Raw genomic sequence first — 15,492 nt, forward strand, 5'->3', positions numbered from 1 at the left:
GCCAAATAACTATATTTGTAAGATTTAAATGTGCTGTTGCTCACAAGTAAAATGGGAAATAATCAGCAGCTTGTTTTTATTTAAATGTTTATTTCCCATAATAAGTTCAACAGGGTAGATGTACTTAAGGAACATGAGACTTTTTCAGATAAATAAAGGCAAATATTGCAAACTACACAAAAGGCAGCCGCTAAAGCGTTTAAGTTTCAAAATAGAACAAACGAAACAGACTAAATTGTCAATTCCACTTAGAAACAAAATATTAATTCTAAAAATAAATCTTAGTTTGTTTTACAGAAGAACAGACAAAACTGACTAACTTTTGTCAATATCAAATAAACTGAGAACTAAAAGGAAATTCTCAATCTCTCCTTGTTGTATAGCTGAGCTTTTCAAACAGTTTTAACAGTTACTTTAGTCTGACAAAAGCCGAATGACGAATTAGCGCTTCCAGTCAGAGACTGAAGCTACGTCCACACGTACACGGGTATTTTTGAAAACGGAGATTTTCCGTTTTCGTTTTAAAAAATAATCCCGTCCACACATAAAGGCAGAAATGAAGGAAAACGGTGCTATGAACATGCCAAAGCAGCAGGTGGCGCTAGATTCCTAACCGTGCAGAAATGTTGGCCAATCAGAAGTCTAGAAGCCTCGGTGGGAAAAAGTAAACAAAGCTGGGGCACAGAAGCAGAACCGAGTCGTATGTGTGGAGGGACAGTAACTGTGTATATGTAAGCATTTAAACACTGCAGAGAGTAGAATTAACAGTATTGTAGAAATTCATTTCACCGAAACAATAACGTGGCGCACAGTGTGACGTCAAAAAATGCGCACACCTTTGACGCTGCGTTTTCTCCGTTTTTCTAGTCCACACGTAAATGCAAAAACGGAGTTTTCAAAAATGTCCACCCTGGCCGGAGTTTTTAAAAATCTTCGTTTTCAGTGACCAAAAACGCCGTTTACGTGTGGACGAAAGGTGCAAACGCATAGAAAAATCTGCGTTTTCAAAAATACCCGGGTACGTGTGGACGTAGCCTGAGCATGCACCAGTTTATTGCATTTCCAGACTTGCTTTCGGCACAATTTACAGTGCACGCTACTCTGTTTTTTGTCAGACTTGAAATAGCCGAAATACCTTCACACTACGGAACTTCTTTGGCTCTTCCGTTCGACAATCTCTCCGGCATTGGAACCATCATCTGTTTTCTCTTCGGTAACCTTCGGTCACGCTCGGTTGATTTTTTTTCTAGTCGGCACACTCATTTCCTCCATTACCCGGACCGTATGGTGGCTGGCTGCTTCCCAAACAAATACACATGTGCGGCTTGGCACTTGTGCTGTACGTAACAAGTCACGTGACGTGACGCTGCGGCTGTGATTGGTTCGGCTCTGGGCTACTTAATTTGGATTGGCTGTTCTTTTTTTTTTCTTTTTTTTTTTAAGAGGACAAGAGCGGCGAGGTCTATCGCGATAGTTTAACTTTTCTATCGAGAAAAAGTTATATCACGATACATATCGTTATCGTTCTATCGCCCAGCTCTAGTTCAAAGGTTTATTACATAAACGTAAGCTCAACTTATCCTTGTTTTATATCTCATGTATATATATGGCTTCAAGCTCATGTACAGTGGTGTGATTCAAATATTCAGCCTTCAGACCAACAGCCACTCTATTTCACACAGTTCTACTCAGCCTGCTTCATGTGACAGGGAGCAGCTATCTCATCCACCCTGTTTACAAGGGGAGCCTTTCCAAAGACACTGGCTGAAACAAAAGCAGAGGGGAGCTAAACCAGTCTGTCCAGCTCGTACACCCAGTATGAGATTGGAACACAGTCTAATAAATAAAAATCTAAAATCAGGAGCAGAGAAATGTTATTATGGTTAAAGAGACCTAAAAACAGCTGAACTCTTCACTTTTGGTGAAATGTTGAAACTTTTCTAATCACAGAAATAGACAGTTTTTAGGTTTTAAACTTTAAACTGGTCTGAATCCATCATAATGGGAACAAAAGGATAAAAAAATCCCTTGTGAACCCAACAGAGCACCTCAGTAAAGGACGTATAATTCTTCTCATTGCTGCAGGCAGGCCGGCACACTGATTCGTGTTGATTTGTGTACAGTGATATTAAAAGACAAGACATTTGAGAAAGATGAGATACTTCAGTTAAAGGGCTCAAAGTTCTTGTATTATGAATGACACGAGTGTTGGAAAGTGACAGAGAGGCATGCAGTGGGAGTTGCTTAACAATCCTACAGGAGGAGCAGCCAGACTTGATCCTGTCTCCAGCCTCGAGTCTTTCTGCAGCCAGTACAGCACAGACTCCAGCAGCAGGAAGAAGAATGGCAGAGCACACGCTTAATGCAGAGGACATGGCTCTAAATAAACTGGGCGACATAGAGGTAAGCATCAAGCCTGTCTTGTCCTCTCTGCCCTCGGGGGCCACGGTGCTCGTAGCTGAAATGCCTAAAGTTTGTCCAGTTTGAGTCGGCACATCATGAAGCTGTTACTGAAGGTAACGGCAGAATTGTATATGGAATTATAGCTTGTGTGGGGAAAAACAAATTTTTTATCCTGTCTTGGGGCAAACTGACCAAACTTCTGAAGCAAAAGTAAAGCTGTGGCTCTCTCCCCACCGGTCATTTAGACATGGGGCTTTTTCATAGAACCAGGTGTAGCTTCTTTCTAGCAGGACTTTAGTCTCACACACATGATGTTCTACATTTCTGTTTCTGAGGAGCCAAAAGAAAGGTGGATCAAAAAGGCTAAAACAGCTCATTTTTGACCTTCGATGAACACAAAGGCCCAGCATGAGATAAATAAGGATCATGTTGAACTGTGATTCAATAATAAAATTAAGGTATTTGATGTGATCTTAAGAAGTCTCTTTTAATCCTACCAATAAATTTAACAAAGGCTGGGGCTGTGTGTCGTCTTAATGTCTTTGGCTTTTGTTATTCCTGATTTATTTATGTGGTGAAGCTAGCGATGGGCATTCTGAACCTGCTTTAAAGTAGCTGAAAGTAACTATGTGTTCTCTTAATGCTCAGATCCACGTCAGGCATGTGCAGGCTATGCTATAACAAAGATAACCTGTACAGTGATGAAAACTGAGAACGTCCAGGTGAACACAACCAACCTTTTGGGATTTACTTGGATGTTTGAGCATGCAGCACTAATCCCTGACATCACATCAACCTCGAAGAACAATCAGAATGACAAAGTCACAAAAAACAAAAAGATTAATGATTCAGTTCAGTGTCACTTCATCATTATGCTATTAAAGTCCATGATAACAGGGAGAGAAAATAGGAACGACCCCTCTCCAGTGTCTGTTCCACTGATCAGCTGTACAGAGAGCTGAACGATAGCTTTGGGGCTGAGACAGGGCTGCACCCCGGTGTGACGTCTCACACCCTTGTGCTACACAGCTGGACTTAAGTAAATGTCTCAGCTGGTTGAAACTTTCTCACAGTATTTCTGAGATACATGGCGGCGGTCACCTGGATTTATCAGCTCAGACACAGGACCAGTTCAATTGTTCTCCGCACATACATGTTTTCATGTGATAAGTTGGCAGGTATGTAGAAAACCACACCTCTTTGCATGTTAGCCCATGTTAGCTCAGGTGAGTCAACATATGTTATTCTGCCACTCCTACCTTTGTCCTTAATGCCACACCCCAGGGACAGGTAACTAAACGTGTGTGGAAAAAAGCGTGGACACGTGTGCAGAGACGTCACACTGTTAAAGAGAGAAACATTGTGAAAAGTTATTTGACTTTGCATTTGTGTTCCTGCTCTCGTACCTAACCTGTCCTCTCACAGGCCCAGCCTAGAAAAGCACTCCGACCGATTGACATGAATCACTACGCCACTAAGAAGCGTGCGGCTCAGAGCATGTTGGACGTGGCCTTGCTCATGGCCAACTCGTCTCAGCTGAAGACCATCCTTTATGTGGGTCCGCAGTATCGTTTCTATGTCCCCCTCATCATGCTGCTGACCCTGTCCTCCGCGTTACAGGTCATAGTGGGGCTGCTGCTCGTCTTCATTGGCAAGTGACATCATTGACTTTGTCTGAATGAAAATGGCTTAAAGAACAGCTGTGCTTCTCTCTGTGTTATTCCAGTTTGAGTGAAAAATACTTTCAAAGTATTTTTAGAATAGAAAAGAATAGAATAAACCTTTATTATCCCACGGATGAGAAATGTGGGTGTTACAGTTCTTATAGCAGGGGCAATATAAAATATAAAAGGAAGACACAAACTGTTCCTATATACATAAGCAACTGAAGTTCGTATATACAGGTAACAATGCACAGAGCTATATATTAAATGTGCAGTAAACAAACAAGCTGGTGAGTAAGATGATCAAAGAATGTTGAGCTGCATTATAGAGTGTGACAGCCCCTCTCCAGGCTCAGACTGAGGTTAAAGATGGATGTGGTAACCTCACAGAGTTGATCTGCACAGTCCCTCAATAGTCTGGAGCTGATTCCATCCGGACCCGTGGCCTTCCTGGTTTTCCTCTTCCTCAGCTGACTTTGCACCTGGTCAGCTGTGACGGAGAGGCTGCAGTGTGGGACAAAGTAAATGATGATTGCTGCTAAAGAACTGATTGAAGTTTCTTCGTGACTTTTTAAAGAGCAGGATAAGTTTGGGGGGTCTCTCTTCTGCGTAGTGAAAAAATGACAAGAGGATGTGAATCTCAGATTGATTGTGATTTTAATGAAAGGAAGAAGTGACGCTGAAAACTAGTTCATGCATTTATTAGTTCCAGGCTGAACTACTGTAATTCATTATTATCAGGATGTCCTAAAAACTCGCTGAAAAGCCTTCAGTTAATCCAAAATGCTGCAGCAAGAGTCCTGACAGGGACTAGAAAGAGAGAACAGATTTCTCCTGTTTTGGCTTCCCTTCATTGGCTCCCTGTTAAATCCAGAATTCAAACTCCTGCTCCTCACATACAAGGTCTTAAATAATCAGGCCCCATCTTATCTTAATGATCTTGTAGTACCATATCACCCTATTAGAGCACTTCGCTCTCGCACTGCAGGCCTACTTGTTGTTCCTAGAGTATTTAAAAGTAGAATGGGAGGCAGAGCCTTCAGTTTTCAGGCCCCTCTTCTGTGGAACCAGCTTCCAGTTTGGATTCAGGAGACAGACACTATCTCTACTTTTAAGATTAGGCTTAAAACTTTCCTTTTTGCTAAAGCATATAGTTAGGGCTGGACCAGGTGACCCTGAATCCTCCCTTAGTTATGCTGCAATAGATGTAGGCTGCCGGGGATTCCCATGATGCATTGAGTTTTTTCTTTCCAGTCACCTTTCTCACTCACTATGTATTAACAGACCTCTCTGCACTGAATCATGCTTGTTATTAACCTCAGTCTCTCTTCCACAGCATGTCTTTATCCTGTCTTCCTTCTCTCACCCCAACCGGTCGCAGCAGATGGCCCCGCCCTTCCCTGAGCCTGGTTCTGACGGAGGTTTCTTCCTGTTAAAAGGGAGTTTTTCCTTCCCACTGTCGCCAAAGTGCTTGCTCATAGGGGGTCATGTGATTGTTGGTTTTTTTCTGTATCTATTATTGTAGGGTCTACTGTACAATATAAAGCACCTTGAGGAGACTGCTTTTGTGATTTGGCGCTGTATAAATAAAATTGAATTGAATTGAAGGTAAATTACAGCGCAGGAACACGAGAAAACACGGTGATGCAGGACGCTCGCAATACTTTGGTCACTTCAGTGCACGCAGTCCCACAAAACTGGATGTCACGACGCATAAATGTGACATATTTTACTCCATATTCATTCCTGCTGTCTTACTGTTTATATTTTACTGCTGCACAATCAGCGTGCAGCACCTATCATGGAATTTTGCATGTACAAGGACAGTAAAAGGCTATTCTACTCTATTCTATTCTATTGTCATTTGCAAACACTGATGCAGCCGTGTATTTATGTGGAACATTTGTAATATTACTAGACATTTGAACCTAGGCCAATATCAACGAGTTACAGCAGCTTTGAATTCATTTCAGACTGGATGTAGCCAGTTACAATTCAAGTCTCACATAAGAAGTATTTTGTTAACTTTCAAATCAGATAAAAGCTTCGTTGAAGAGTGCACAGCATCACTAACACCTGAGGGTGTTCTATAGCAAAATCAACTATGATGTGCAAACGTTTGGAGGCCTCGAGGGCCAAAAGGTCAGATTGCTGACTCACTGACTCAGAACAGGACGTTTACATGGAACTTGCTTTTGACAAATATTGCAGTACCTCCACCTTTTTTGGGTTGAGCTGTCCTATATACATTATAGCCATCAATACTTATAAGCCTACTTGTAATACATTTGTTTAACCAGTCCAATGTGCCCATTCACGGAGCATATCCATCATGGAACATAAGCGACCAAGATGGATATGATGTGGTTTAACATTCCCAGAGATAAGAAGTAGCAGAAGAACGACACGCTTCAGCTTAAAGATTTCCTAGAATTATTTTTTAGAATCTAATTCTATTCTAAAATCATGTTTAAAGGAAAGTACAATTGTTGTGAAGAGCCATAACACAAATCATTTGGGGCAGTTCCACAAAAGAGAAGAACAAGGGCACAGGTAAAGACTTCATTCACCTCAGTGCACCGTCACTTTTATACACCACAACATATATTTGCACACATGCTTGTCCTTATTTATATTCATACCTACATCTCTGTATTCATCAAGTCAGCTTAATATTTATCTAACAATGTCTCTGCTTCTACACTAATTGTTTATGAGTTTGTTGTATATTTGCTGCTCTACGACGAATAAGGTTTCTCTGATTCCAGTTAATGTCCATTAAATCTGCGTGATCAATGGCATGCAATAGAATTTAATGGCAAAAAAGCATTATTTTTTTTAACACGTTGGGGGTTGACATGTTGTTTTAGTGAACGACCTTGGGTTAAACTAACTCTGATCAGCTGTATGGAAACAAAATCAACAGACTCTTCATATCAGAAGCTCAACCTGCACTGTGCTCACAGCACAGTCAGCGCTAAATCTGATTTGAACTGACCAAACTATACAGTACCTGTATGAATACTATGAAGGCCGGAAGTGAGAGGCTGTGGAGTGGGACGGTCTGTGAGACTGAGATTACCCAGAATGCACCAGTGAACGACACAGGAAATCATTCCTGGCTGTGGATACCTCCCTGCACAGCTCCTCCATCTAATGCACGACACACACTTTTGTTCTACGGTGAAAATAACAATTTGTTACAGTTTAGCCTAAAATGCCAATGATATATATTTCTCCTCTGCAATATTTTGGACATTTATAATGGAGCTATTTATATATATTACAGCTACACCTTATATTTTGTAACTGTGTAATGTATTGTGTTATTTAATTTTGTTCAGTGTTACTGCTCTTATTGACTCGGAGCGACTGTAACCACAGAATTTCCGCAGGGATTAATAAACTCTTTATTTCACTTTCCAGCATGCAGAGAATGTGTTAAACGTTTTTCTCTGCCACCTACTAATAATATACACAAAGAACATAAAGGCTTCCACCTGGCCCAAATGACCACAACTACGACATATTTTCAGTGTCAGTTCATCAGATGATCAGTTTTCAGGATTCGGATGTATTGTTTGGTCTATTAAATGTCACACACTTGCAAAGAGCATGGTTTATTTGAAGACACAGAGTAATCAAACACCTCGTTTTGTTAAATCAGAACATTTTGTCTTCTGAAAGTTTTATTTCTGCTTCTGCCAACATGTTTAGTTAACGAGCTCGACTGGACAGAAACAATCACAACTGCTGAACCTGCACTGTGCTCATGGTTAAAGCTCCCACAACATTTTGTCTTCTGAACATTGTATTTTTGCTTCAAAACTGCTTCTAGCACAACAAGAGTCAGCGGAGGCTGGAATGAGACTTAAAAAAGCTTCAGTCCACATTTCAGTTTGTTGAGCTCGCTGTTGCTCCAGAGGAGGCCCTCAGCTGGCCGGGCTGGAGCCGAGGCCCCGGGGATGCTGCTACGTGTCGCGCTGCTCTCCAGCTCCACTGGCTGGTCAAACACAGTCATTATCGAATAATTGTCCACCATGAGGCACGACGGGTCGTCCGACTGTCCAGGAACTTTACCAAGGGCGTAGTTCTTCCATGTGACATTATCAGTGCACACCTGCCACGGAGAACCTCTGAGGGCAAGTGCTCTTTCAGCCTGCACGTCTGCCCATTTGCGCTCCTCACTTCTCTCCGAGTCCATTGGTGAGGAATGCAAGGGACGGGCGTCCTGCCGGGAGTGTTGCATCTGGTCCAGCAGCATCCTCACAGTATATATGGGCTGCTGCTGCTTCTGCTGCAGAGGTGTGCTGGCCTCTGAGCGCTCTGTCTGTGTGTAGATGGAGCAGAGCTGGAACAGCTTCTCTCTGGTTTCCTGAGGGGGGGGATGCTCCATGTCATCCAGGACTAGCTGGATCAGGTGAGGTGTGCTGATGCAGGGGGCATCCAGACATGCAGAGAGAAGCTGCTGCCACCTCAGCTGGATGCGGTTGATGAAAATCCTGTCCTTCGTTCTGGCTTTCTTCTGCAACTTTGTCTCAAAATGATATTCAAATTTGTTGTTGTTGCAGAGGAGGACTTCTGAAATCCATGCAGAAATATAGAAACACCTGTGACTGTTGGGCTCTTCGCTGAGCAGCTTCAGTTCCACAAAGAGCTTCTCCAGGAAGAGGTGAATGAAAGACGGAGAGTTAAGCATCTTTAGCAGGGGCAGCCAAAAGCGCAGGAAGGTTTGTGGGACTCTGGGCTCAGTGGGACTGGCACTGTCAGAGGTTGCACAGCCTAATGTTTCCAGCTGCTCCATGGTAGGAACAAGAAAACCGTCTTCCAGCAGCACATCAATCAACAGCTCACTGGACTCCAGTGCAAACTGCTTGATCTCACCCAGCAACCAACTCATGTCTGCTAAGGGGGCCTGCCACAAGCTCTTCTTGTCTTCAGGAGACCCAGCATCAAAAGCTTGGTACTGGTCCTTCTCATAAGAGATCAGCAGCTCCCGAGCGTTTCTGTAGGCATCCACTTCTTTCTGCCTGGCAACGAGCTCATCTTCCTGGCGCTTGACGTCCGCTTCCTCATCCTCGCCATCCGACTGCAAGTCCCAGCGCTCATCGGGGGCTCCTCCCAGCTGTCTGGACCAAAACTCCTGCTGGAGCCACTCCAGGACCACCTTACACCCCTTTCGGCACCATTTCAAAGAAGGAAGCGTCCGATGCGTGATTTCGTGCCTCAGATTCACCACCCACTCGGGGATGTTCAAGTTTCCAGCCAGTCGCCTCAGCGGCCGGGCTGTTCTTCCCTGCTGGCGCTCCGTGATAAGATTAACAAATCTTACCAGGGCCGTCCCGTACATCAGGGTCAAGTCATCTCCGGTAAGCTGTCCGGACCGGTCCCGCACCTGGCAGCGCACGAGGTCCGCTGTGCAGTCCACGGCCACAGGAAAACTATTAGCGCACCTGGCCTTCCAAGCCGATATCCTCTCTAACGCAAACCTCTGCAGAGAGGAGTCCATCGAGTAAAGGTAGTCCCGAACCTGATCCCACTCCGCTTTGTTAAGCCAGGCTACCACATGGCGTTTTTTCTCAGAGCCCTTTTTCTTCATTGTGCGCGCTCCGGACCTCACGCTCAATCTCTCACTCACCGGGAAAAAGCCGCTCGCCTCACGCAGAGACCACTCGCAGATTTATATGACACAGGACCGCGTTCAGAGCTTCGAGTTTTACCGTCGCTTCTCGCACAGTATCCAGGAAATGACGCTAACGTTTTCTTCGGCTTCGTTTGCGGCTGACGTTCACCCTGCGGGCACGCTGACGCCTCCTGCTGGATTGGAGGATGGAGCGATGGTTCTACAGAGCGCTTATTTACATGATGCTGGTCATAAACGAGCTTTCTTTGGCTATGGTGATGATCACAGTTTATTTACATACTCTATAAATTCACGCTGTTTAGTTTTAGACACTGCACTTTTTTCTTGCATCGCATTCATTTGGACATTTCAGGCTATTGTTGCTTTCATGATATGACTTGACTAAAAGAAATGTTATTAAGGAACCGGACCACGGCAGGTTTTAGAAAACCCATCCAGAATAATTTTGTAGGCCCATACAGGGACCCCAAAGGTCAAAGCTTCTGTTGCCCTGCTCACGCAGTCCTACCAACAACTACCCACTGTGAAAACAGGCAGGTAATAACGTTTTGGCACATTATTTATGATAAGAACCCACCGTGAGGGGAAATGCAGTTGTGGAGAAGATGAAACCACAGAACATGTTTGATGACGCTGTCAGAAATATGAAGTTGGGAAAAAGTGACTGATGCAAAGCCCCAGTAAAGTGAAAGTTAAAGTGGATCTTATTGATATACTGTAAAAGAACTGAAGAAATGAACGATATCAGGCTATATTGCATTTTCTCAGACAGACTAATTTATCTGATAGCCTTTGATTTTTGTTTTCTTTCTCCGAGGGCAGCTGGATTAACAGCGTATTGATTTATAGGATAAAATATCAAAGAAAAGATGTCTAGTTTGACTTTGGTAAGAGACATAAATCCCTTGAGGACTGTCAGGAACAGCACCCCGTGTAAACATCAGCCGACATTCCTGAGTGGCTTTCCCCTGGTCCTCACGTCACGCCGAAGGATGGCGGTAATGCACACGGTCGCTGTTTGACAACCGCCAATAAAACCCACGAAGAAGAACCCGAGGTCGGTTTGGATAATGGCGGGTGTTCTGATAGAGAAACAACTTGCTCGTTATGTGTATTCTTCATTGGAGGTAAACATTAAATACAATATTAACTAAATAAAGTCATAGTTGTGCTCACATAGCATTAAACGCTGCTCTGTGATTTGTTTGAACGTGAGCGGCTCATTAATGCACTGACATGATGCAATGTATTTATTATTCATGTATCTGTAGAAGTTTACTGGCTCAATGGCGCCATCTTTCAGAGGCAGTAGACAAAAGGCTGAGGTGGCTTGTAGAGCAGAACGCTGTGGTTGGGAACTCCAGGCCTCGAGGACCGGTGTCCTGCAGGTTTTAGATGTGTCCTTGATCCAACACAGCTGATTTAAAGGCTAAATGACCTCCTCAACTTGTCCTGAAGTTCTCCGGAGGCCTGGGAATGAAACAATCATTGGATTCAGGTGTGGTGACCAAGGGTGAGATCTAAAACCTGCAGGACACCGGCCCTCGAGGACTGGAGTAGGAGACCCCTGGACTAATACCATGAGTGTTGGTGAGCTTTTTACTCCCCAGTGGTCTGTACCATACAGCAGACCATAGTTTTATGGGTACAGTTCAGTAAAAATAGTCCACCAGGCCCCAGCAGTGTGCACACAGTGAGAAGGCTGGGACACCTATCACAGCAGCCGTACCCTAATTCAATTAATCAGGTGGAGGAAAGATTAAAAGAAATGACCCTACTCTCTCTTTTTAAATAAAGATCAAAACTATTAACACAGGCCAAAATGGTTTGCAAACATGCTTTTTATGCTATACAGCTGGACGTTAAAACGCGTTTGCATGTTTGCAGACCTCTAAGCAGCACTTAGAGGTCCTGCAGTTTTTTGGCATTTCTTAATTTGGCTTCATTTTTCAGATCCAGAAGGGCCCAAGCAGGGTGTGCTGGTACACAGTACTTTAAACCACATCGTGGTCAGTGTGTTAGCGCAGCATCCCATCTGCTGAGACATTCCAGTAACAGTCCAGCTCATTGACCATAACACAGAATCCACGTTACTGTCATTCTTAGCCTGCTGCTGTTTCTAGCCAGAAGAACATGGAAACATTAGATCACTAAGGTCTTTCAACATGGCAACAAAAATGATGTCAGCTATGCAGACATACGGTTTCTCGTAAAATGTCTTCATTACATTTTCTTTTTTTTTATTTTTACAAAAAATACCTTTAATAATTTGCCTCGTTACATTTCTTGTCAGTGACATTTTATTAAGAGTGTAATTCTTTCTGCTTTACAGTGACTTAAGAAACTGTATTATTGTTATTACACACTGTTACACTGACGCACACTGTTTAGGAGTGATACTTTACAGAACAGCAGGAAGACAGCATTTCATTCTTGAGTCATTATAGGACAAAGTAACATTTTAAATCCTATGGAGCAGGTTTGGATAAGCTGGACAGAGGCAGGTGTAAACTTGTTACACAGCGCTGTAATCAACTCGTGTACTTTCACTGTGGACACAACGAGTCAGTGTGAGTCCGGTGTTTTGAATCTTCTTCGGTTTTCTTTCTCTGATGCTACATGATTAAGTACATCTCAAAACTCGGGTAAATAGAAAATAATAAAAAAGGACACTGCTTAAAACTGTAATAAAACAATTACATTTGACCCTGAATTAGATAAGAAAAAGGACAAATGGATGGCTTTAATGTTAGAGGAGCTAAAACAGATGTTTCAGACAGAAGATGAACTGGGGAGCTGCACCAAAGGCCAGTAACAGATAAATAAGTATTATTTTCAACAGTATTACAGGTGTACAAAATCAATACTGGCTGGTCACTAGAAGCTTTGGCTTTAAAGTTGGACAGCAGAATCTGAAGCTACTGTAGCAGAGTCCAAGTAAAAAGTGGTGAAGCTCAAAAATAGAGTCTCGATGTGACATCGATGGAACAATCCTTCCATCCAAAGGAAGATGATTCCCGAATGAACAACTTCCACTGTTCATCACACGATGTAGGCGTAGGCGTAGTAGCACACAGCTGATAACACAGCTAAAGGCAGCAGCACCAGAATCATCTTCCACAGGCTTCCTGTGGACTTGTCTCCAGTGGGCTCCCCTGATCGTACAGAGGTGTGATTGGTGGAGCTGTAGGTGACCTGCACGGCAGCCCTGAGACACAAAGGAGAAGAGGTGGGTTAGATCCGGCTATAAACTCACGAGCTCAAACATGTGACTGCTTCATACTGCAGGATTCACTCTGTATCAGCGTCTGGTCCCTCCACTCCATGTTGCTCAGTGCTTCGCTTCACCCTGTGTGCAGGAAACACACAGTTCAATACTTAATGTTCAAGCCAGCACTGGGTTTGTTTCACTGCACTACATTTATGATACATTTTAGGTAAAGTTACCCCAGGGTTTACCATCAACGTGTCATCACCATTATGACTGAGCTGACAAGAACAGTGGATTTTATTAACACACATAACAGATTTGCACTGGTAGTTAGCTGCATGCACTTTTTGGTTTAAGGATGGCTGGGTATTAAAATGTTATCAAGTCCAATTAAATAAAATATCCTCAAACAAAGGTCAAGAACGTGATAAAGTCCCTCACGTGGAACAAATGGCAGTAAGTACCGTGGCAGCTGCATCAGCATCAGCAAGTTAAAATAATGAAATGCTGCAGTTTGAGTTTCACATGTAAACCATCTCTCTGCTTCCCTCGTCACCTCCTGGAGTTCTCCCATTTTCACATGTAAATGATTTGATTGGCTGAATAGCATGTGTGTAGTGAGTTACAAAGGACACGATTGGTTGGTGTACACACAACAAGAGATAAAGGAAAACGTTGCACAGATTAATATAACGTTAGTGTAAATACTAGAAAATCCAACCTATCATCTTACAGTGTAAATCACAACACTGTACTAAGAAATGTGACTCTGCAGAGTTCTGACTGACATCTGGGTAAACAACAACAATCTGCCCTTTCAGTTTTACTTCCATGGTAGTGTGGACCATAACACAGATGAGGTGTGATAACACCAGTGCAGTTTGGGAGAATTTCATAGAGGAAATAAAAGCACAGTGTTGTATGTGGGCGGTGCAATATAATCAGCTTTAAGACTATCCAACCGGAGCGGTGTGCTGTCAGTTAAGTAAACAACATTTAACTTCTTTTTGCAGTTAACACTGAATGGAACGATGTTTGCTAACTGGGTATTAGTTGTTTGTAAACCAGTCTGGTGGTTGTTGGCAGGTTTCAACTGGTGTTTCTAAATGGTTAGTAGAGAGAGTGGTGCATCGAGAACCACCAGTATCTCGCCAGTCAAGGTGAATGTTGTTTACCCATGAATGCCACAAACCCACACTATCATTTTTATGAGATTCATGTTCTGTTTAATCTGCTTCACTATAGTTTCATGTCCACATTTGTGCATGCACACACATGCACCATGTTTGAAATGCACGTGTCAGCGGAGCGGCTTCATCGATCCATCATTGTCTCAGAGGACGAGAGGATCTTAAATTAGAGCCTCATCCAGATGCTCTAACCCAGGGATGTCCAACTCCAGGCCTGGAGGGCCGGTGTCCTGCAGGTTTTAGATCTCACCCTGGGTCAGCACACCTGATTAGTTTATTACCAGGCCTCTGGAGAACCTCGAGACATGTTGAGGAGGTCATTTAGCCATTTCAATCAGCAGTGATGGATCAAGGACACATCTGAAACCTGCAGGACCCTGACCCTCGAGGCCTGGTGCTGGACACCGTGGCTCTAACCTCTCCTCAGCCGTGCGTTTGCTGCTGAAATAGTGTCACTAGTGTTGTTTGTGGGGACAATGAAGACAGGCCTCCATGAGATCATTAAAGAGTCACATTATAATCAAGGTAAACGTACTTTGCAGGTGATGATCTAAATAAACCCTCAACACCTCAGCCTCGCAGGTCTCGACAGAACAGGTTGCTGCTCTTTTTCTGCTAACAGGTTAATCAGGATGTCGTGTTGCATGAGTGTCTTTAATGTGCCTTGTGATGTTCTGTGTGGGTTATAGCAGTACTCACATGTTGGCAGAGCGCTTACGTGTAGCCTGTCGAAATGAAAGCAGGAGTAATTGTAAGATTATTGTCTTTTTCCAGAGTAGAGGAGTTGGCACAAAAACAAAGGGGTAGGCAGACAATCAGGACTCACTGCACTCTGGTATGTGATGTAGGTAACTTCCTCCTCTGTAAAAAAACAACACGAAACACAAATCATCAACTATTACCACAAAGTTACACCTCCAAATCTGATCAGAGGACAGAAACAGGAGGAGCAGAGTGAGCCTGAGAGCGAGCTGCTGGGGCTGACCTCTTCATACAGACCAGTTATCATCACTGCTGCTGTTTCCATAACACTAACGGATTTAAACTTCAAATTCACAACTATGAAGGGAAGAGAGTTACAGTTCACCACCAAACACCACAGTCTCCTGACTTTACCCAATCACCGTTTGTGTGTTTAAGATTGGAGCTAAATGAGCCCGATCCTTAGTATTCTTCACTCTGACTGAAACACTGACGGCTTCTACCTCAGGCTGCTTCCTACCTTCCTCTCTGTAGTAGGTCTTATCAGAGGACGTCTTCACTGAAGCCTGCTTCATTGCCTTTTCAAGCTTCCTCTCATACAGATGCCGAGTGGAGTCTGTGTTCACACAAAAACACTTCTTCAGTATGTGAACAAAGGACAGACACTTATTTAAATAA

At 43.4% G+C, this 15,492-nt stretch overlaps 2 protein-coding genes across 2 annotated transcripts; one reads left to right on the forward strand and one right to left on the reverse strand.

The window, feature by feature from the left end:
• Positions 1-1,503: 1,503 nt before the first annotated feature.
• Positions 1,504-4,723, forward strand: LOC113013486 (ninjurin-1). Its single transcript, XM_026154432.1, has 2 exons — positions 1,504-2,403; positions 3,829-4,723. The coding sequence occupies exons 1-2, from the start codon at positions 2,197-2,199 to the stop codon at positions 4,060-4,062; spliced, it is 441 nt and encodes a 146-aa protein (XP_026010217.1). The 5' UTR covers positions 1,504-2,196; the 3' UTR covers positions 4,063-4,723.
• A 2,948-nt stretch (positions 4,724-7,671) lies between these two features.
• Positions 7,672-9,881, reverse strand: LOC113013931 (ribosomal biogenesis protein LAS1L-like). The gene has a single exon (XM_026155167.1). The coding sequence runs from the start codon at positions 9,664-9,666 to the stop codon at positions 7,939-7,941; it is 1,728 nt and encodes a 575-aa protein (XP_026010952.1). The 5' UTR covers positions 9,667-9,881; the 3' UTR covers positions 7,672-7,938.
• Between the last annotated feature and the right edge of the window lie 5,611 nt (positions 9,882-15,492).

This window comes from Astatotilapia calliptera, chromosome 20 (genome assembly GCF_900246225.1).
Source record: "Astatotilapia calliptera chromosome 20, fAstCal1.2, whole genome shotgun sequence".
Taxonomy (NCBI): Eukaryota; Metazoa; Chordata; class Actinopteri; order Cichliformes; family Cichlidae; genus Astatotilapia; species Astatotilapia calliptera.